The 23,836-nt window shown below is 46.3% G+C and overlaps 1 protein-coding gene across 1 annotated transcript; it reads left to right on the forward strand.

The window, feature by feature from the left end:
- The first annotated feature begins 3,840 nt into the window (after nucleotides 1–3,840).
- LOC123191696 (uncharacterized) lies at nucleotides 3,841–9,880 on the forward strand. The gene is made up of 4 exons (XM_044604358.1): nucleotides 3,841–4,055; nucleotides 4,143–4,224; nucleotides 4,684–6,890; nucleotides 7,023–9,880. Exons 3-4 carry the CDS (start codon nucleotides 4,832–4,834, stop codon nucleotides 9,878–9,880), a joined length of 4,917 nt encoding a protein of 1,638 aa, XP_044460293.1. The 5' UTR covers nucleotides 3,841–4,055; nucleotides 4,143–4,224; nucleotides 4,684–4,831.
- The last annotated feature ends 13,956 nt before the right edge of the window (nucleotides 9,881–23,836 follow it).

Consider the following 23,836-nt stretch of genomic DNA (forward strand, 5'->3'; position numbering starts at 1 on the left):
GTTATGTGTTCTCTGCTTATCAAAAAAGGCTTTCACCCCGCTTTATATATAAAGCAAACTGCCAGAGCACAACCACGAAACAAGGTTCAACCCATGCACGCACACGCAGGCACAGAGGCACACACACAAGGTAGCAGACGACACAAGTACGGGGTACTGCTGAGGGCACAACTCAACAAGCCCTACACAACACACACGCCCAGACCCAGCACCGGGTGGGGCAGCCACAATAGGCTAATCAGGCTCTGGCGGAGGCGGTGGAAGCGGCGGAGACAGACGACGCGCCATCGAGCGAAGGTCGGCGATGAAGGTGTTGACGGCGTCCTGGTCGGAAGGGCGGCTAAGCGGCCGCCAGAGCTGCAGGTAACCACACAGTTTAAAGACAACGTCAGTTGCACGTCGAAGGGGAACGCGCTGAATCACAAGCTTGTTGCGGACCGTACAGAGAGTCCACGCGAGCGTGCCTACGGTGAGCCACCTAATGTGGCGGACCGAAGGGGGAATGGCCTCAATCTCCGCGAGGAGGTCGGTGGGGTTAGTGTAGCACCAATGGACGCCCACGGCCTCATGAAAGCAACTCCATAGGAATTGGTGAAGGAAATATGCCCTAGAGGCAATAATAAAGTTATTATTTATTTCCTTATATCATCATAAATGTTTATTATTCATGCTAGAATTGTATTAACCGGAAACATAATACATGTGTGAATACATAGACAAACAATATGTCACTAGTATGCCTCTACTTGACTAGCTCGTTGAATCAAAGATGGTTAAGTTTCCTAGCCATAGACATGAGTTGTCATTTGATTAACGGGATCACATCATTAAAGAATGATGTGATTGACTTGACCCATTCCGTTAGCATAGCACGTGATCGTTTAGTTTGTTGCTATTGCTTTCTTCATGACTTATACATGTTCCTATGACTATGAGATTATGCAACTCCCGTTTATCGGAGGAACACTTTGTGTGCTACCAAACGTCACAACGTAACTGGGTGATTATAAAGGTGCTCTACAGGTGTCTCCGAAGGTACTTGTTGGGTTGGCGTATTTCGAGATTAGGATTTGTCACTCCGATTGTCGGAGAGGTATCTCTGGGCCCACTCGGTAATGCACATCACTATAAGCCTTGCAAGCATTGCAACTAATGAGTTAGTTGCGGGATGATGTGTTACGGAACGAGTAAAGAGACTTGCCGGTAACGAGATTGAACTAGGTATTGAGATACCGACGATCGAATCTCGGGCAAGTAACATACCGATGACAAAGGGAACAACGTATGTTGTTATGCGGTTTGACCGATAAAGATCTTCGTAGAATATGTAGGAGCCAATATGAGCATCCAGGTTCCGCTATTGGTTATTGACCGGAGACGTGTCTCGGTCATGTCTACATAGTTCTCGAACCCGTAGGGTCCGCACGCTTAAAGTTCGATGACGGTTTTATTATGAGTTTATGTGTTTTGATGTACCGAAGGAGTTCGGAGTCCCGGATGAGATCGGGGACATGACGAGGAGTCTCGAAATGGTTGAGACATAAAGATCGATATATTGGACAACTATATTCGGACATCGGAAAGGTTCCGAGTGATTCGGGTATTTTCGGGAGTACCGGGGAGTTACGGGAATTCGTATTGGGCCTTAATGGGCCATACGGGAAAGGAGAGAAAGGCCTCAAAGGGTGGCCGCACCCCTCCCCATGGGCTGGTCCGAATTGGACTAGGGAGGGGGGCGCCCCCTTCCTTCCTTCTCCTTCTCCTTTTCCCTTCCCTTTCCTTCCCTCCTACTCCTACTACATGGAAGGGCTCCTAGTTCTACTAGGAAAAGGGGAATCCTACTCGTAGGACTCCCCTAGGGCGCGCCATAGAGAGGGCTGGCCCTCCCCCTCCTCCACTCCTTTATATACGGGGGCAGGGGGCACCCCAAACACACAACAATTGATCCCTTGGATCTCTTAGCCGTGTGCGGTGCCCCCCTCCACCATAATCCACCTCGGTTATATCGTAGCGGTGCTTAGGCGAAGCCCTGCGTCGGTAGAACACCATCATCGTCACCACGCCGTCGTGCTGACGAAACTCTCCCTCAACACTCGGCTGGATCGGACTACGAGGGACGTCATCGAGTTGAACGTGTGCAGAACTCGGAGGTGTCGTGCGTTCGGTACTTGATCGGTCGGATCGTGAAGACGTACAACTACATCAACCGCGTTGTGCTAACGCTTCCGCTTTTGGTCTACGAGGGTACATGGACAACACTCTCCCCTCTCGTTCCTATGCATCACCATGATCTTGCGTATGCATAGGAAATTTTTTGAAATTACTACGTTCCCCAACAATTGGGCCGTGACACACACAAAGAATATGTGGTTCGCATCCTCTATTGTACCGCAGAGGGGACACATTCCGTCCCTAGGGCCATTACGTTTGAGCACCTCCACCCCAGAAGGTATCCGACCCCTAATCCATTGCAATAGGAATATCCTTATCTCGAGCGGCAGCTTGATGGCCCAGACAACAGTGAAAGCCGCCGGGGCCGTCGACGAGGCGATGGCCTGGTACAAGGACCGAGTGGAGAAACGGCTCGAGGGCTCAAGGTGCCACGACATGCGATGCGAGACCCTGTCTACGTCGGGGGTGTGGAAGGAGATGCACTCGAGCATCTCATCCCAGGCAGCAACATCTGGGGGACCAAAGGGGCGCCAGAACGCGAGGCGCCCAAGGTCCGAGAGAGCGACCTCGACCGAGATCCTAGGCTCCACCGCGGTGGAAAATAAATCCGGGAATCGAGCGGCAAAAGGGGCGTCACCCGCCCAATGATCGAACCAGAACAATGTAGCAGCGCCGGAGCCGATCGAGATGGACGAACTGATGCGAAGGACCGGAAGCAGCTGGATGATGGATTGCCAGAACTGGGACCCTTCAGAGCGCTGGCAAAAGGCTAGCGGCTGGCCCCGAAGGTACTTGTTTATAATGATGTCAAGCCAAAGCCCGTCCTCACCGTTGGCAATCCTCCAGAGCCATCTGGTCAGCAAGGCGATGTTCATGCGTTTGGACGACATGATGCCCAGACCATCCTGATCACATGGCTTGCAGATGTCGGGCCAGCTGACCATATGGTATTTCTGCTTGTCACCCTTGCACTAAGGTTAGTCTGGTTGTCTATTTTGTTATTAGGAATCGCAGCAATGCACCTGTCAGCTTCGCAATGCAAACGTTGCGATTGATCGGTAGGCTGATCACGGGACCTGAAGTTGGATGTTTGGATTGCGACTAAAATTGGCATTACCATCATTCTGGTCATGATTTTGGATGGTCAGCAAGGAATTGGTTTGCCCATACCCTTTCCCTCGGCGGTTTATTCTTCTTGCAAAAACCAAAACACGGAACAATTAACGTCAGCTTATCAAAGTGTGTTGTTACAGTTCAGAAGAAGAAGAAGAAAAACTATATTACATGCACATCACTATGTGAAGAGCCGGATATTCATTCAATTTGGCTCTGGCCAAAACCTCAAAATGAAATGGAAACATGCCAAAAACGTAAATTGCATAAAAGGCGTGGGGCATGGACAAGACTTACCTGGCGTGCTGCTGCTGGAGTGGGAATCTCATACTGTACTGCACACGCACGCACGCACGCAGCGCCAAAGGAATCCAAAGGGGTTCAGAGTCATGTCCATCATATCCTGGTGAGAAGAGACTGAAGCAGATTCTGCAGTTTTGGGTGTCACTTTCTTCAGCACATGGTCACGGGATCAGACTGTACAAGAATGCATCAGTTACAAGGGGTGTTAGATGAACAGGCACCGGCAGCTGCCGCTCCACTAGGCACAGACCTCTGTCCGGCCTGCGCCGCTCTGCTAGATCGCCACCTTCCAGTACGCACCTGCGGTCACTGCCTTGAGTGGGCTCTGGGAAGGATGGATATGCATCGTCAGCAGCGAGAAATCAGTTCAGAGTTTTACTGATGGTCAGGAAACTTGTGTTCAAGGAGCAATCCAACGGCAGACTGTGCTGCAGAGAAGACGGCCAGGTGGGGCACGCAGGTGCAAGGTGATCTTGTGCTTCATTTCCTATCCTTCTTTCACGATCCACGGCCGCGTTCCTTTCATGGACTCATCTTGTTCTTCTGTATTTCAGTCGGACAATCTCTTCTAGCTTTCAGGGCAATGCAGCTTCATGCAGAGGAGAAATGGGAACAATTGAAGCTAGTCAGTTGAAGGTAGTGTCTCAACAACACATAACTCAAGTTTCCTCTAAATGGTTGATGCAACTCACAAATATACATTGCTATGCTAGCCAAATATTTCACCTGATCACAGTTTTGGGTTGCTCTGAAGCAAGACAATGATATGCACTGACTTTGACTTAGAAAGAAAGAAACATGATTGCCTTAGCTCATGTAGGTAATAACACGGGTCTAATTTGAACATTTATAACATCGTTCAGCACTAATTCAAGCTGTTGCCAACTTCTGCGGGCCCTGACTTGGTTTGCTAACAAAATAATAGATCAAGGCAGCTCTTGTTTTTTCCCAAACAGACACCAAGTCTCTTATGCTATGTGATCACAATTTTTTCTGCAAGTACTGAATTTGACTCGTGCTATTCGTAAGAGCTGTGGAATTTTTCTCCAGCCTAAAGGATCTGTTGTGTCATGTTTTTCTCACGTGTGTGTGCAGGAAAATAATGCCCATCAGGGCCAAAACAATTAAAGCCAGTCAAAAGAATCAGTAGAAATCTTGAAGGGGGAAGAGTGTATGACCCGAACTCAGAAGCAGAAAGAGCAGCAAGATAAATAAAATCAAGCATCGGTACAGAACTAATCTGATGAGCAAGAGAAAAAAGGAAGAGCGAGACCATCAGCGCAAGAGGCCACTAAGTGTAACAGATACAGACCTGATGGGAAAAGGCAAAGGAAGAGATGCCCTACCTGCCATCAGCTATACAGATCAACAAATACCTTTTTGGAACTTGCGTACAAATCATCAACCATTGCAACTCAAGGAACCATGCATGTGCAGGTGCCGAATTTGCAAGGTGTTACGAGGAAATTCAAATCATCAACCATTGCAACTCAAGGAACCATCAGCTGTACACAGTGCAGTAACTGTGAAGCAAATTACCAAACAAAGACAAGAAAATGAATTAGCAAGAACAGCAAGGATGAAGAGGAAACTTGTGTTGAAGGAGCAATTCAACACAAATACTGGTAGTAAGATATGGAATTTTGAGGAGGCAGCTATAAGAAAACAACAAACACTGGGCTGGAGATTGCAAAAATTATGCACTTGCCAACGTTGCCACACGTTCGGGGCAAAATCAAATTATCAACCAGCACAAGTCATGGAATCATCAGCTGTAAACAGTGCAATAATGGCTGACCAGATGATGAAACTAAGACGCCAGGACGACTTAACAAGAACGGCACGAATGAAGAGGAAAGCACGAATTAAACTTAATAAGAGCAGAAAACGTGCCAGAATCAATAATGGTGAAATAGACAGGGTTGACAATTCTAATGCCAGTAAGATATGGAACTTTGGGGGGCCAACATGCATCTGCCAGCACTGCCATGCACTTATGTGGCATGGAGAAAAACTACAATCTTCCAGTAGCACACAACCATCCTTTGGACAATGCTGCAAACAAGGGAAGATTATCTTGCCGCCATTTAAAGAACCACCGCCTTACCTTACAAGTTTATTGACAAGGGGTGGAGGGGAAATATCAGCAAACTACCGAAAAAACATTAGGTCTTACAATTCCATGTTTGCGTTCACATCAATGGGGGGGACTTTGGATAAGGAAATAAACAAAGGGCGTGGACCTTATGTTTTCCGACTGAATGGTCAGAACCGCCACCAGATAGGAACCCTGCTACCTGAAGAAGGAAATAAGCCTCGTTTTCAACAGTTGTATATCTATGACACAAAGAATGAGATCCAGAACAGGATAGAAGCATCAAGGTCTGGTAAACGTGATGCCTCACTAGATGAAAAAATTGTCAGTGGCCTACTAACCATGCTCGACAAGAATAACACATTGGCACAATCGTTCCGGATGGCAAGAGATAGATTTAAAGAAAATGACTACAATAACTTGACTCTAAGGTTACTCGGTGATAGGGATCAAGATGGGAGACAACACAACATGCCATCAACATCAGAAGTTGCCGCGTTGATAGTCAAAGATCCAACCCAAAGATATGGACGTGACATTGTTCTTGAGTACAAAGATAAGAAACCTAAAAGGATATCAGAAATCCATCCAAAATTCATGGCCATGCAATACCCGTTGCTCTTCCCATATGGAGAAGATGGTTATAGACTTGGAATAAAATACAACAAAAGGAAAGGTTTAAGTAACAAGAAATACATCAGCATGCTGGAATACTATGCATATCACCTCCAACAGCGCCCAGGCCAGTCGATGTTAATGCTAACGTGTGGAAATCTGTCAATGCAGTTTGTGGTTGATGTCTTCACATGCATCGAACATAATAGGCTCCACTGGATCAGAGAAAATCAAGGAATTTTACGAACGGAACTTTATGACGGACTACAGGATGCATTCAGAAAAGGAGACACGCGGACAGAACAAGTAGGCAGGAGAATAGTACTCCCAGCAAGTTTTACAGGAAGTCCTCGAAACAAAGAGCAAAACTACCAAGATATGATGGCAATATGCCGTTGGGCTGGACAACCCCAATTGTTCATAACATTCACATGCAACCCTAATTGGCCAGAGATTCGGTTGATGCTAAATGAAGCTGGGAACCAGAAGCCAGCAGAACGCCCTGATATTATAGTTCGAGTGTTCATGCTAAAACTGAAAGAGCTAATGTCTGATATTAGCAGAAAACAGCATTTTGGAAAGACTAAAGCAAGTAAGTATTTGTAAATCATTTCCCGCAAAAAAAGAGTATTCGTGAATCATCACTTATCACTTTATCAGTATCAGATGCTTGCATTTTTTTTTCATGGCCAGTCATTTACTAACACAAATTTTAAAAATGCAGCCGTCTACGCAATAGAATTTCAAAAGAGAGGACTCCCACATGCCCATATTCTAATTTTCCTTGAAAACGGACAAAAAAGTCTCAAGCCCTCACAAATTGATGAAATAATATGCGCTGAGATCCCGGACAATGACAAGGATCCAGAAACATTCAAAGCTGTCAAGAATTTTATGATGCACGGACCGTGTGGAGAGGCAAATCCAAAGTCCCCGTGCATGGAGAAATATATGTGCACCAAGCGCTTTCCAAAAATATTTTCTGAAGAGACGATCATAGATGAAGACCATTTCCCACGATACAGGAGACGAGACAATGGGCGACAAATAGATAAGGGAGGAGTCAAAATGAACAATGGTTTTGTTGTACCATACAACAAAGATCTGCTGGTGAAATTCCAAGCGCACATAAATGTGGAGTGGTGTAATAAATGCATGTCAATCAAGTACCTCTTTAAGGACATACACAAAGGAGATGACCAAGCAACAGCACTGGTTCAAGAAAAAGTACCATCAAAGACTGATGATGAGATTAAAATGTACCTAAGATGTAGATACATAACAGCGACTGAAGCATGCTGGCGAATATTCAGATTCCCTCTGCAGTACCAAGAACCATCTGTTGAGAGGCTAACGTTTCACCAGGAGAACAAGCAACTAGTAATTTTTCCTGACTCCAGAAACCTAGATGAAATCATTAGACACCCAAGATCAGGTGTCACTATGTTTACCGAGTGGATGGAGACGAACAAAAAGCATGAAGATGCCAGAGAATTAACATATTCAGAGTTTCCTACAAAATGGACATGGAATCACACAGAAAAGAAGTGGACACGGAGAAGAGGAGGAAAGAAAATTGGCAGGATCTACAATGCACATCCTGCAAGTGGAGAAAGGTACTATCTTAGAGTTCTCCTCAACACTGCGAAGGGTTGCATGACATTTGAAGACATCAGGACAGTCAACGGAATTGTGCATTCGTCATACAAATCAGCATGTCGTGCGCTAGGATTTCTGAACAATGACAATGAGTGGATTGAATGCATCAAGGAAGCATCCAACTGGGCATCTGGGGTGCAACTACGACAATTGTTTGCAACTATACTGTGCCACTGTGAGGTTACTGACCCAAGGATGTTATGGGAATCCAACTGGGAGGTTCTCTCTAAAGACATACAGCATACACCAAGCTGGATCTTGGACTTTCCAGCCCCCTTCAGTCCTTCACACAAAAGGGAATGCAGTTTAATGGAAATTGAGAAGCAAATGGGACAAGCTGGAAAATCACTAAAGGAATACCCTGGCATGGAGCTACCAAATATGCCCGGGTTACATGAAACTGAGAAAAGGCTTATAAATGAAGAGATGAACTATGACAAAGACAAACTGAAGGGTGAGCACGTGCAAATACTAAAGAATCTAAATTTTGATCAGAAGAAGGCCTTTGATGCAATAATAGAATCAGCTGATCAATCATTAGGGAGAATAATATTTGTGGATGGCCATGGTGGGACAGGTAAGACATACCTTTGGAAAGCTATCACAACAAGGCTAAGATCAGAGGGGAAAATCGTACTTGCAGTTGCATCTTCTGGCGTCGCAGCACTTCTGCTTCAAGGAGGTAGAACAGCACACTCAACGTTCAATATTCCAATCAATCTGACAGATCAATCTACATGCTACATCAAACAAGGTTCAGATGTGGCGGATTTATTAATGAGGACGTCACTAATACTGTGGGACGAAGCTCCAATGGCAAACAAACAATGCTTTGAGGCACTTGACAAGAGCCTAAGGGACGTGCTGAGGTTCACAAATGAGAATAGTTGTGCCAAGCCCTTTGGCGGCATGACTGTTGTTCTTGGAGGGGACTTCCGACAAATCCTCCCTGTTGTGCCAAAAGGAGGACGGGAGCACATTATAGATGCATCAATCAAATGTTCATACCTCTGGCAATATTTCGAGGTATTTAATCTGACAAAAAATATGCGGCTCAAATCTCTATCCAGTGATCAAGCAGAGCAGCAGAAGACTGCGGAATTTGCAGAGTGGATACTACAGATTGGCAATGGAGACACATGTTTACTAGATAAAAAGGACTATCTAGGTATCCCCAGTGACCTGCTGCTAGAAAATAGAGATGATCCAAAAACAGAAATCATCCAAAGTACCTATCCTGACCTGCAAGACAATCTCTGCAAACACGAGTTCCTGGAAGAAAGGGCGATACTGTGTCCATTGAACGAGACAGTCAATGAAATCAATGAGTATATTATGAGTCAAATCCAAGGTGACAAGGTGACGTACCTGAGCCATGACAGTGTGAGCACATCGATGAATTACAGCCATGAAATGGAATTGTTGTATACTACAGAGTTTCTAAACAAGTTAAAGCATCCGGGATGTCCAAAACACCTACTTGAGCTCAAAGTTGGTCTGCCAGTGATGCTTCTCCGCAACATCAATCAAAGTGCAGGGCTGTGCAACGGTACTAGAATGATAATCACAAAACTTGGAGAAAGAGTCATCGAAGCGCAGATCATAACTGGAGCACACGTCGGTGCTAAGGTGTGCATCCCTCAGATCATCATGTTGCCATTCGAGCCTAAATGGCCATTTGTTCTAAAAAGAAAGCAATATCCTCTCTCTGTGTGCTTCGCGATGACAATCCACAAGAGCCAGGGACAATCTTTGAACAAGGTCGGCCTCTACTTGCCCAGGCAAGTTTTTGCTCATGGGCAACTCTATGTGGCAGTCTCCAGAGTAACAAACAGGCATGGCCTGAAGATCCTGATCACTGACGACGAAGAGCACGCAAGCAAAGGAAAGGCGAAAAACATAGTGTACAAGGAGATCTTCTAAATGCCTATCTGTAGCAGTGTAGTACTGTTCTATGTAGACTGTAGTAAATAATGTTATGTCAAAATTGGCCGTTCTGCTGTTCCGGCCATTAATAATCTAGTGTTCTAGAGCACGGTTGCAGCGCAACTGATGCCAAGACTCTCAACCGCGGATATGTGCTTTGGTTAATCTCATGTGTTACCATCTATTTGCTCAAATATCTGTTTTCGTCTCATCACTCAGACTGGATTACGGGTCAACAATTCGAGGTTGCGTCCGAGCTCACGCACCTCGAACAGTAGAGAATGGTGCATTGACGCAAAAAAAGGGGGAGGCGGTTGTAGTACCGGCGCATTGAAGTTGGTTCGCACAAGGGCGGAGTGGATGGCACGTTGAATGTGAGTCACAGCTCTGGCGGCGGCGGCGAGTTCCGGTGGGCTGCGCCGAGTCAATGGCGGAGCCAGGAACAATAGTAAGCACCGGGCCAGAAACAAATAAATTCAGTAACATGGGAAAATGTGGGCACTTATAGCTACTCAAAAACACATCATAACATTCCCTTAGTTCTACAACATGAAATAAAATTGACATAAAAACGAATCAATTTGAGTACATACACTGATAAAATCCATCGATTATTTTCAGTTCAATTTCACTAGTTCAGTACAACGTTCGAATGCAGAGGAAAGACAGGGGCTAATCAAATGCATCAATTTGGCAGAAAAAAAATACCCAATCTTGGGCGCAGCCGCGCAGCAGAGAGGCAGCAGCAGCACGAGTGCACAACGACACGGCGAGTCGGCGACAGGCGACAGCCACAGCACACAACAGCACGGCGGCTACTCTGGGGCTCTGCCGCTCTGCGCTGCAGCTGTGCAGCACGGCGAGCCGGCCGCTGGCCGGGGCGGAGCCTTGAAAGGCAACTCGGCTCGGCAGTAGGGGGTCGGGTCGGAGCAGCCAGTCAGCAGGCGCAGGAGGGAGGGGGACGCGTGGGAAGGCCGGGTGGGACGGAGACCGGAGGGTGGGTGACGGCGGCGCCGGCGCGAGCGTGTGCTCTGGGCACACCGTGCAGCATGCGTGTGGTTCGGGCCTTTTTTGGTTGGGATGGGCTGTGCTGGGCTCAAATCAAACTGCTGGACCAGCAGAAAATATAGGCTGTTCCTATGAGCCGCTCGTTGCGGCGAATTGCCGAGCGGACGCACAGGCGCGACTCCAGCTGGGCCGGCCCATTAGCGTAACCCAGTGAAAAATCCCAAAAAAATACTGCAAGCGGGAGGGATCGAACATGGGAGCTGACGTTGCTCCCGCGGCGAGTCTAGCCAACAAGTTAGATAAGCTTTCAGGTTTCACTACGGCGCGCAAAGCTACAAGTTATGTAGATCCGAACATTTTGTCAAATTCCGAACTCTATCATTATTCTGAAAAAGTGTTTTTCTTAAAAAAGCGAACACTTTTCAAATTTGAGCAGGAAAATAAATAGCTCCAATATTTTTTGAATATGCGAAGAATTTTTTGATAAAACGGAACACTTTTCTGAAAATCACGAACATTTTTTAATATGTGAACAATTTTTTGTTAAAGGGAACATTTTTTTAAACTCTGAACAAAAAATTGGAAACGCAAATATTTTGGAATCCGTGAACAATTTTTGAACCAAGAACATTTTTTCAAACTCAGAACAAAAATACGAAAATTAAAACATTTTTAAAAATTTCAAACATTTATTGAAAAACATGATCAGTTTTTATGAAATCAAGAACATTTTTTAAAACTGTTAAATATTCTCAAAAATCAAAAAAGGATCGGTGAAAATAAGCAGAAAACCGAAAAAAAAGAAGATGAACATTTTCAAATTCCAGAACAAATTTTGGATACGTGAATTTTTTTTTGAAAATTGAAAAAAAATGGAAACTCCTCAACAAAATTGGAAAATGTAAACATTTTGAAACATTTGCAAACATTTTTTGAAACTCCCAAACAAATTTAGAAATAGAGACATTTTCGAAAATTGCAAACAAATTTTGAAATGGAAACAATGTTTGAACCTACCGAACAAAATTGGGAAGCACACACATTTTCTTGAAATTGTGAATGAATTTTGAAAGAGGAAAAAAAGTCAAACTCCTGAACAAAATTCGAAAACGCGAACATTTTAATAAGAATGGAGAATATTTGAAAGGTGAACTTTTTTTCAAATATGCAAAGATTTTTGTAAAAAATGGAGAATTGATTTTTGAATTTGTTAACAAAATATAATAACAGGAACATTTTTTAAATTTCTGAATAACTTTTTGAATTTTTGAACAAAATTTGAAATTCTCAAGAACAAGAAAGAGAAGAAAAATGAAATACAAAGAAAAAGAAAAAAATGAAGTAAAGAAACAGAAATACTGAAAAGGAAATGTTTTTTTTAAAACACAAACATTTTCTGAAACTACGGAAGAAATTTGAAAACGTGAACAATTTTTGCAAACACAAACATTTTTTGAAAAACAAGAAAGTTTTGAAACTCCTAAATTTTTGTAAATGCAAACTTTTTTATAAATTTGAGAAGAAAACTCCGAATATTTTTTGAAATAAAAACGAAAAATAAAGAAGAAGAAACAGAAAAATGAGAAAAAATAGAAAAAAGAAACAGTAAAAAAATAAATTGAAACAGCAAAAAAACGGTTCAGGAAGCTTCTAGAAAGTTCCCAAAACCGAAGAAAGCCGGTTCAGGAATTCCTGGAAGGTTCCCAAAACCGAGATGGCATAGCGGTGGGCGGGCCGGCCCAGGTCATCCCTCGCTGGCGAACCTCTGTGCGAAAGCTCGACAAGACGCAAGGTGCGTCAAGTAGGATTTTCCGAAAATACCCCACGCCCTCCTCTCTTCTCTTCGGCGCTGCCCCCACGCGCCCATTTGCGCCGGCCCATGAACGGAGCAAGACGCCCCCTATTTTCTTTTTTAGTTTTGTTTTTTTTCATTCTTTTCTTGTTTAAATAATTCGGGATTTCAAAAAAGTTCTAAAATTCAAAAAAATGTGAATTTTGAAAAAGTTCGTGGAGCCAAAAAATGTCCTTCAATGCGAATAATGTTCACGAATTTAATAAAAATGTTCGTGAATTTGAATATGGGCGACGCTACGCGTCCGCCGGTCGATGTTTAGATTTTATCCGTCGCCGCGAGGGCCATTGGAAACCCGAGCTGATAGCCATCCGATCTAGTGCCCGCGTTCCGCATGCCCACTCGTTATTCCCGCAACAAATGCTTTGTTGCAGAAGCAACACTCCTGTCGCTGGCTCCGACAGAGCTGCACCCCGCGCGGTGCCGCGGCCAACCCACCGCAAAATCTGCCCGCCGCCGGCGTGCGGGAGCTACTCCAGCGCATCATATCGTGTGTCAGATGGTTGGACCTGACACAAATTGAGCTCACCGAGGGGGCCTGCTTTGAGCACAGGTGCGACCTCTACTCCGGCATGGCGGCAACGAGCTCCCACGCCGGAAACTCTTTTGCGATTTCTGCAACTGAAGCTATGTTTCTGAAACACGCATCGTGTTGCAATTCTTGGCCTTGTACGCTTTAAGATCGTGTGCTTCTTCAACGCTTTCTGTAACCGGGCATATGTTTCTGAAGCAGGAACCTTGTTGCAGAAAAAAAATCTTTGCTTTTTATCTGAAACAAGACTTGTGTTGTAGAAACTTTCTAAAAATAGACCCTGTTGTTGAAAAAACACTTCACCCCGAATAGTTCTTTATTTCTGAAACAAGGTCTTTGTTGCAAAAAAAGATACACACCTGCTGCTTATGCAGCCGTCAGCAACCTCAGATCCCGTCGTCATCGCCATCACGGCTGGTTTGCCGCGGTTACCTAGCCGCCGTCGACCACCCAGTCGCCGCCTCTGTCCCAACCGCACGGTGTTCCGCCTCCTCGCTGCTGGATCTAACCACAGAGCCCCGCAACAAGCGCTCTATTGCAGAAAGCGTTTCTGAAATAGCAGCTCAGCTGCAGACCCGTGCGCGTGGGTACGGGTGCTATCGGCCGTTGGATCAAAAGACGATCCGACGGACACGGAGCCAACGGACGTGGGCTCGAGATCGGCCGACAGAAGGTAAGCCTTTCCCTTTGAATATTGATGAACATTTTTTATTAGATGAACAAACTTTGATTTGATGAACATTTTTATGAATTTGAGGAACAAATTCTCAATTCTAGAACATTTTTTGAAATTTTTATGAACTTTTAGAAAATCGATTAACATTTTTCAAAATTGTGGTGAACAAATTTAAGATACGATGACTAATTTTGGATCTCACAAACATTCTTGATTTAGATGAACATTTTTTTAATTCAGTGAATAAAATATTCAAAAAAACAAGAAAAAGAAAAAACAAAGAATAAAAATAAAATAAAAAGCGAAAGAAAATAAACAAAAACTATAAAACAAAAAGGGGCAATGGAAAAAAGAAAATGAAAAAGGAGAAAAACCCGGCTTAGGAAGGACCTTCCCAAAACCGGACATGATCTACGTGGGTCGGCCCACTTATGCACAACGGGGAGTGGGGCGGGGGTATGCGCGTGGTCGCTTCGCGACAGCCTATGCGCCGAACAGGACTGCCCCGGCTTGGGCCATGGGTGACCGGGGACCAGCGCTGCCCCGACGACTGAGAAAGTGGTGCCGACCATGATGGGGAAGGAGATGGCTGAGGGCAACTAACCGGAGGTTCCGAGAGTTGCTACAAAACTGGAGGTTTCTAGACTAAAGAAACCTAACTAGATGCTATCCCTTGCGGGGACCTCCTCCAGGGCTTAGAGCACGCGAAGTGGTGTCTTATCTCCTGGTGAATCTCCTAGTCAATATAGCTCGACTTCAGGGGGTGTCTGATCTGGCAGAGACTGTGCGTTTTGTGTTTCGAGCGCAATGTACTAATTGGAATTTGTAAAGTGCTTGATTGTTCAGTGTCCTTACAGAATACAGAGAGGAGTACATAAATAGGGGAGCCGGGCGCAACCGCGGCAGGACGTGGGGAGAGACGATCGTGCAACGATCGTGCAATCCAAGTGGGAAGCGAGTCCACGCTCTAACACCCCCCCCCCCCGCAGTGTCAGCGGCGGCGTCGACGACGTTGAGACTGGAGCGTATGTCGAGGAAGGTTGTTGTTGGAAGCCCTTTGGTGAAGATGTCGGCAAACTGGGCGGAAGTAGGAACATGCAGAACTCGAACCTCACCTAGAGCTACCTTCTCGCGAACAAAATGGATGTCTATCTCGATGTGCTTAGTTCTACGATGCTGCACGGGATTACATGACATGTACACTGCGGAAATATTGTCACAATAGACAATAGTAGCATGGTGCAGAGGTCGGTGAAGCTCGCTGAGTAGTTGTCGAATCCAAACAGTCTCCGCCACTGTATGAGCGACCGAGCGATACTCAGCCTCCGCAGACGACCTGGAAACAATAAGTTGTTGCTTCGACGACCATGAAATCAGATTATCACCCAAATAAACATAGTATCCCGAGGTAGATCGACGTGTATCTGGGCATCCCGCCCAGTCTGCATCCGAGTAAGCTGTGAGAGAGGTTGGAGAGGATGGAGTGATGGAGAGACCGTGATCAAGAGTACCTTTGAGGTATCGAAGGATGCGACGGGCATGGTTCATATGTGGAAGACGTGGGTCATGCATGTATAAGCATGCTTGTTGAACATCATAGGTGATTTTAGGCCTTGTGAGAGTGATATACTGAAGGGCGCCAGTAATGCTACGATATAGGGTGGCGTCAGGAACAGGTTCTCCGGCGGAAGACAATTTGGCACCGGTCTCAACAGGTGTGCGTGTAGGATGGCATTCCAGCATGCCGGACTTGGAGAGCAGCTCAATAGCATACTGGCGTTGGGAGAGGAAGAGGCCAGCGGAAGAGCATGAGACAGCTATACCAAGAAAGTGGTGAAGATGACCGAGGTCAGTCATGCAGAATTCTTGGCGCAGAGAAGAGATGATGTGAGTGAGAAGAGAGTCGGAGGAGGCCGTCAACACTATGTCATCAACATATAAGAGTAAATATGCAGTGTGGGTGGAAGAGTGGTAGATGAACAGAGAGGAGTCAGAACGTGAGGGAATGAATCCGAGACTCTGGATGAACGAGGCAAACCGTTGAAACCAAGCTCTGGGTGCTTGCTTAAGGCCATACAAGGATTTTTGGAGATGGCAGACGTGATCAGGATAGGAAGAGTGGGAAAACCCAAGCGGCTGCCGGCAGTAAACGGTTTCAGTGAGAGAGCCGTGTAGGAAGGCGTTTTTGACATCGAGTTGGTGAATGGGCCAGGAGGAGGAGACGGCTAAGTTGAGAACTACACGGATGGTGCTAGGTTTGACGACCGGAGAGAATATCTCGTCGAAATCGATGCCAGGTTGCTGGGAATCGCCACGACAAACCCAGCGAGCCTTGTAGCGGGAGAGGGAACCATCCGAATGGAATTTGTGACGAAACACCCATTTCCCAGAGACTACGTTGGCACCAGGAGGTCGAGGAATGAGCGACCAGGTGTTATTGAGAAGAAGGGCATCATACTCTTCTTTCATGGCTTGGAACCAGTTTGGATCGAGAAGGGCTGCTTTGTAAGAGGTGGGAATGGGGGAGATAGGAGATGTGGAAGCTGTGAGGTTGAGGCGATCAACAGGTTGGGCAAAGCCAGACTTGCTGCGTGTGCGCATGGTGTGGGCGTTACGAGGAATGGGAACGGGAACAGCAGTCGGTGGCATGGAGGGGTCAGCTGAATCAGAAGAAGGAGTCGGGATTGGTGGAGTGGCGGAGCCTGGAGAGCTGGTTGGTGGAGTGGCGGGACCAGGTGAGCTGGTTGGTGGAGTGGCGGGGCCCGGGGAGCTGTGTGGTGGAGTGGCGGGGCCCGGGGAGCTGGGTGGCGGGCGATCCGAGAGATCGCCGTGGCTGGGTTGGTCGGTTGTGGAAGCGGTAGTGGGTGGCGAATCTTGGGCATGCAGTGGGTGAGTAGGGTCCAGATGAACAGCGCCATGCACGTCAACAGCGCCATGCACGTCGATCGCTGAAGAGCGTGGTGAAGGGGTGACAGCGCCGGAAATTGGGGCAGAAAAGTTTGGGGTAGCGTGAGTGGCGAAAGGAAAAATGGTTTCATCAAACATGACGTGGCGAGACAGAATAACACGACCTGTAGGAAGATGGAGGCAGCGATAGCCTTTGTGAGAATCAGAAAAACCGAGCAAGACATAGGGCAAGGAACGAGGTGAGAGTTTGTTATCAGTAGTGGCAGATAAGTTGGGAAAGCATAGACATCCGAAAATACGAAGATCGGCGTAGGTGGGTGGGGCTAGGAAGAGAGACTCATAGGGAGAGAAGCGAGGACAAGTTTTGGTGGGCCGGACATTAAGTAAATATGTGGCATGCCGAAGCGCTTCAACCCAATATTGAGGAGGCATGGATGCATGGATGAGTAGGGTACGGAGAATGTCGTTGATCGTGCGAAGTGAGCGTTCAACTTTCCCATTTTGGGGCGAGGTGTAGGGACATGAAAACCGGAGAAGAATGCCGTGGTGAAGAAAAAATTCACGGTTGCGGGTGTTGTCGAACTCGCGACCATTATCACATTGCAAGAAGCGAATGGGAAGAGAGAAGTGAGTGAAAACGTAACGCTGGAAGTTGACAAACAAGCTGTGAACACCAGATTTCGCTCGTACGGGAAAAGGTCCATATAAAGTGAGAATAATCGTCAAGAACAACAAGATAGTACTTGAAACCGGATACACTAGGGATAGGTGACGTCCACAAGTCACAATGCAACAGTTCAAAAGGGAAAGAGCTACTGGTAGTAGAAGAACTAAAAGGCAGCCTAACATGCTTGCCTAATTGACACGATTGACAAAGAGACGAGTCATGAGAGTCATGACTGTAAGGGATCCTAAACGCGTCGAGGAGGGTGGTTGTAGTAGCATGATTGGGGTGGCCGAGCCGTCGATGCCACAGACTGATGGAGGCGAGCATGGCGTGGGGCGAAGGAGTGGAGGCGCCATGGACGGTGTACATATCGCCCGAACTATCAAAGCGCGCCAGCTCCATCCGGGTGCGAAGATCCTTCACAGTCAATCCAAAAGGGTCAAATTCCACAGAAACTTGGTTATCAATAGTGAAACGACGAACTGAGATGAGGTTTTTAATGAGGGCAAGAGCGACTAGAACCTCGCGAAGAAGAAGAGGGGAGTGAGAGGAAGGAATAGAGGAAGTGCCGACACAAGAGATAGGGACAGTGGAACCATTACCAATAGTAATGGAGGGAAAGAGAAGAGAGGGATGAATGGAAGAAAGCGAGCTACTAGATGCAGACATATGCGCAGATGCACCAGAGTCGAAGATCCACTCGTTACCTGCGTCTTGGCTGGTGAGAGAGTTCATGGCGGCGATGAAGGCAGCCTGATCCCAGGCCGGCGCGGTCGAAGATGAAGGAGCAGCAGCAGCGGCGGGTGGCTGAGGTGGCGATGGCACTGGTGATGCAGCGTGCTCCCAGGTTGATGGTGTGGGCACCCCGTAGGGGTACAAGGAGTGCGCCGTTGGCGCCGCCATGGCCTAGTACAGAGGAGCATAGGCGGTGTAGGCCTGCTGTGGTGGACGAGAGCCCAGGAGCCCAGGAGCGCCGGTGGAAGGGCGAAGGCCGGGCACCCAAGCGCCGGTGTAGGCCGGCGGAGCACCGTACGGGGAGGGTGCGGACCATGGCATGGGCCAAGCCTGCACGAGCCCCGTCCAGGGATCGTGTGGAGGGCGCATGTTGAGGGAGCCGGTGAGGAAGGCACAGGAGATGGTGCAGCGGTTGGCGGTGCAGGAGTAGAGCTCGATGAAGAAGACGTCGATCCCTGCTTTGGTGGCCGATAGATCGGGTTTTTTCCCTTGTAGTTGGGGCTGGGGCACCACCCCGGCAGCGGTTGAGGTGCTGGAGGCGCCGGAGAGGAAGCCGCGGACGAACCCGCAGGAGTCGGAGCAGGGCGAGCCGAGGTGTGGAAGAGGCGAGGCGTGCTGGCCTTGCGCGCCTGATTCTGCTCCTCCATCTGGAGCATGGAGCGCGCCTCGGCGAGCATTGGCAAAGGTCGGAGCATGGGAATCAAGGTCGCCTGCTGGGCGAAGCGGTCGTCGAGGCCACCCATGAGCGCATGAAGGAGGGAGCGGTCGGCAACCACCTCGCCGAGCTCACGCAGCTCGTCGCCCGATGGCTTTGATGCATTGGCAGAAAACACCGACAGGGCGATCACCTTGAGTGATGGTGCGGAGCTCCATGTTGAGCGCGGAGATGCGAGCGTCGCGGTTGTCCTGAAACAGCCGGCGGAGCTCGAGCCAGATGTCACGGGCGGTGGCACCATCGGTCACCACAAGGTTGAAGAGCTCGGTGGAGATGCGGGTATACAGCCACTGAATAATGGCAAGATCATCCTTGAGCCATCTGGGATTGGCGGGGGCCGGTGGTGTGTCGCCGGTGATGTGATGAAGGAGAGAATAGCGGCCAAGATGGATCTCAAAGATATGCCTCCAATGATAGTAGTTGTGGCTGTGGAGATCAAGAACAATGGGGATGAAAGGAGTGATGTCAGTGATCGTATCGCTGAAGGAGAAAGCGGAGGGAATAGCAGGCTGGATGACTGGGGAAGGAGGTGTGGGATGGCCGACGGTGAGGGGAAGAATAGGCTGGCCGCCGCAGTTTGGAGGTAGGGTTGGCTGGCCGCCGGTGTTGGGTGGTTCGCCTGGATTCTGTTGGGTTACATAGTAATTTCAAAAAATTTCCTACGCACACGCAAGATCATGGTGATGCATAGCAACGAGAGGGGAGAGTGTGATCTACGTACCCTTGTAGATCGACAACGGAAGCGTTAGCACAACGTGGTTGATGTAGTCGTACGTCTTCACGGCCCGACCGATCAAGCACCGAAACTACGGCACCTCCGAGTTCTAGCACATGTTTAGCTCGATGACGATCCCCGGACTCCAATCCAGCAAAGTGTCGGGGAAGAGTTCCGTCAGCATGACGGCATGGTGACGATCTTGATGTTCAACCGTCGCAGGGCTTCGCCTAAGCACCGCTACAATATGACCGAGCTGGAATATGGTGGAGGGGGCACCGCACACGGCTAAGGAACGATCACGAAGATCAACTTGTGTCTCTAGGGGTGCTCCCTGCCTCCGTATATAAAGGATCAAAGGGGGGGTGCGGCCGGCCAGGAGAGGGCACGCCAGGAGGAGTCCTACTCCCTCCGGGAGTAGGATCCCCCCCCCTTTCCTAGTTGGAATAGGATTCGGGAGGGGGGAAAGAGGAGAGAGAGAAGGAAGGGGGGCGCCGGCCCCCTCTCCTTGTCCTATTTGGACTAGGGGGGAGGGGCGCACGGCCCAGCCCTGGCCTTCTCTCCTCTCTTCCACTAAGGCCCACTAAGGCCCATATACCTCTCGGGGGGTTTCGGTAACCTCCCGGTACTCCGGTAAAATCCCGATTTCACCCGGAACACTTCCGATATCCAAATATAGGCTTCCAATATATCAATCTTTATGTCTCGACTATTTCGAGACTCCTCGTCATGTCCGTGATCACATCCGGGACTCCGAACAAACTTCGGTACATCAAAATGCATAAACTCATAATATAATTGTCATCGAAACCTTAAGCGTGCGGACCCTACGGGTTCGAGAACAATGTAGACATGACCGAGACATGTCTCCGGTCAGTAACCAATAGCGGAACCTGGATGCTCATATTGGCTCCTACATATTCTACGAAGATCTTTTATCGGTCAGACCGCATAACAACATACGTTGTTCCCTTTGTCATCGGTATGTTACTTGCCCGAGATTCGATCGTCGGTATCTCAATACCTAGTTCAATCTCATTACCGGCAAGTCTCTTTACTTGTTCCATAATACATCATCTCACAACTAACTCATTAGTTGCAATGCTTGCAAGGCTTATGTGATGTGCATTACCGAGAGGGCCCAGAGATACCTCTCCGACAATCGGAGTGAAAAATCCTAATCTCGAAATACGCCAACCCAACATGTACCTTTGGAGACACCTATAGAGCACCTTTATAATCACCCAGTTACGTTGTAACGTTTGGTAGCACACAAAGTGTTCCTCCGGCAAACGGGAGTTGCATAATCTCATAGTCATAGGAACATGTATAAGTCATGAAAAAGCAATAGCAACATACTAAACGATCAGGTGCTAAGCTAATGGAATGGGTCATGTCAATCAGATCATTCACCTAATGATGTGATCCCGTTAATTAAATAACAACTCTTTGTCCATGGTTAGGAAACATAACCATCTTTGATTAACGAGCTAGTCTAGTAGAGGCGTACTAGTGACACTCTGTTTGTCTATGTATTCACACATATATTATGTTTCTGGTTAATACAATTCTAGAATGAATAATAAACATTTATCATGATATAAGGAAATAAATAATAACTTTATTATTGCCTCTAGGGCATATTTCCTTCAGTCTCCCACTTGCACTAGAGTCAATAATCTAGTTCACATCGCCATGTGATTCAACACTAAGAGTTCATATCACCATGTGATTAACACCCATAGTTCACATCGTCATGTGACCTATACCCAAAGGGTTTACTAGAGTCAATAATCTAGTTCACATCATTTATGTGATTAACACCCAAAGAGTACTAAGGTGTGATCATGTTTTGCTTGTGAGATGATTTTAGTCAACGGGTCTGTCACATACGGATCCGTAAGTATTTTGCGAATTCCATGTCTACAATGCTCTGCACGGAGCTACTCTAGCTAATTGTTCCCACTTTCAATATGTATGTAGATCGAGACTTAGAGCCATCTAGATATGTGTCAAAACTTGTATCAACGTAACTTTTTACGACGAACGTTTTGTCACCTCCATAATCGAGAAATATTTCCTTATTCCACTAAGGATAATTTTGACCAATGTCCAGTGATTTACTCTTAGATCACTATTGTACTCCCTTGCTTAACACAGTGTAGGGTATATAATAGATCGGGTACACATCATGGCATACTTTATAGAACCTATGGCTGAGGCATAGGGAATGACTTTCATTCTCTTTATATCTTATGCCGTGGTCGGGCTTTGAGTCTTACTCAATTTCATACCTTGTAGCACAGCCAAGAACTCTTTCTTTGACTGTTCCATTTTTGAACTACTTCAAAATATTGTCAAGGTATGTACTCATTAAAAAAACTTATCAAGCGTCTTGATCTATCTCTATAGATTTTGATGCTTAATATGTAAGCAGCTTCACCGAGGTCTTTCTTTGAAAAACTTCTTTAAAAACACTCCTTTATGCTTTGCAGAATAATTCTACATTATTTCCGATCAACAATATGTCATTCACATATGCTTATCAGAAATACTGTAGTTCTCCCACTCACTTTCTTGTAAATATAGGCTTCACCGCAAGTCTGTATAAAATTATATGCTTTGATCAACTTATCAAAACGTATATTCCAACTCCGAGATGCTTGCACCAGTCCATAGATGGATGCTGGAGCTTGCATATTTTGTTAGCACCTTTAGGATTGACAAAACCTTCTGATTGCATCATATACAACTCTTCTTTAAATCCATCAAGGAATATAGTTTTGTTTATCCATTTGCCAGATTTTATAAAAATGCGGCAATTGCTAACATGATTTGGACAGACTTAAGCATCGCTACGAGTGAGAAAATTTCATCGTAGTCAACACCTTGAACTTTGTCAAAAACCTTTTTCGACAAGTCTAGCTTTGTAGATAGTAACACTACTATCAGCGTCTGTCTTCCTCTTGAAGATCCATTTATTTTCTATGGCTTGCCGATCATCGGGCAAATCCATCAAAGTCCATACTTTGTTCTCATACATGGATCATATCTCAGATTTCATGGCCTCAAACCATTTCGCGGAATCTGGGCTCATCATCACTTCCTCATAGTTCGTAAGTTCATCATGGTCTAGTAACATGACTTCCAGAACAGGATTACCGTACCACTCTGGTGCGGATCTCACTCTGGTTTACCTACGAGATTCGGTAGTAACTTGATCTGAACTTACATGATCACTATCATTAGCTTCCTCACTAATTGGTGTAGTAGTCACAAGAACATATTTCTGTCATGAACTACTTTCCAATAAGGGAGAAGGTACAATTACCTTATCAAGTTTTCTACTTTCCTCCCACTCACTTCTTTCGAGAGAAACTCCTTCTCTAGAAAGTTTCCGAATTTAGCAACAAAAGTCTTGCCTTCGGATCTGTGATAGAAGATGTATCCAATAGTTTCCTTTGGATATCCTATGAAGACGCACTTCTCCGATTTAGGTTTGAGCTTATCAAGTTGAAACTTTTTCACATAAGCATTGCAACCTCAAACTTTAAGAAACGACAGCTTAGGTTTCTTGCTAAACCATAGTTCATACGGTGTCATCTCAAACGGATTTAGATGGTGCCCTATTTAACATGAATGTAGCTGTCTCTAATGCATAACCCCAAAACAATAGCGGTAAATCTGTAAGAGACATCATAGATCGCACCATATCAAATAAAGTACGATTACGATGTTCGAACACACCATTACACTGTGGTGTTCCAGGTGGCGTGAGTAGTGAAACTATTTCACACTGTTTTAACTGAAGACCAAACTCGTAATTCAAATACTCTTCTCCACGATCAGATCGTAGAAACTTTATTTTCTTGTTACGATGATTTTCCACTTCACTCTGAAATTCTTTGAACTTTTCAAATGTTTTAGACTTATGTTTCATCAAGTAGATATACTCACATCTGCTCAAATTATCTGTGAAGGTTAGAAAATAACGATACCTACCGCGAGCCTCAACACTCATCGGATCACATACATCAGTATGTATTATTTCCAATAAGTCAGTTGCTCGCTCCATTGTTCTGGAGAACGGAGTCTTAGTCATCTTGCCCATAAGGCATGGTTCACAAGCATCAAGTGATTCATAAT

Source organism: Triticum aestivum, chromosome 1A (genome assembly GCF_018294505.1).
Source record: "Triticum aestivum cultivar Chinese Spring chromosome 1A, IWGSC CS RefSeq v2.1, whole genome shotgun sequence".
Classification (NCBI taxonomy): Eukaryota; Viridiplantae; Streptophyta; class Magnoliopsida; order Poales; family Poaceae; genus Triticum; species Triticum aestivum.

What these genes read in the sequence shown, in the direction of transcription:
- LOC123191696 (XM_044604358.1), top strand. Translation starts at nt 4,832, where the DNA reads ATGAGCAAGAGAAAAAAGGAAGAGCGAGACCATCAGCGCAAGAGGCCA. An exon ending in TTTTGGAAAGACTAAAGCAA is followed by an intron (nt 6,891 to 7,022) that starts GTAAGTATTTGT and finishes TTAAAAATGCAG; the next exon opens with CCGTCTACGCAATAGAATTT.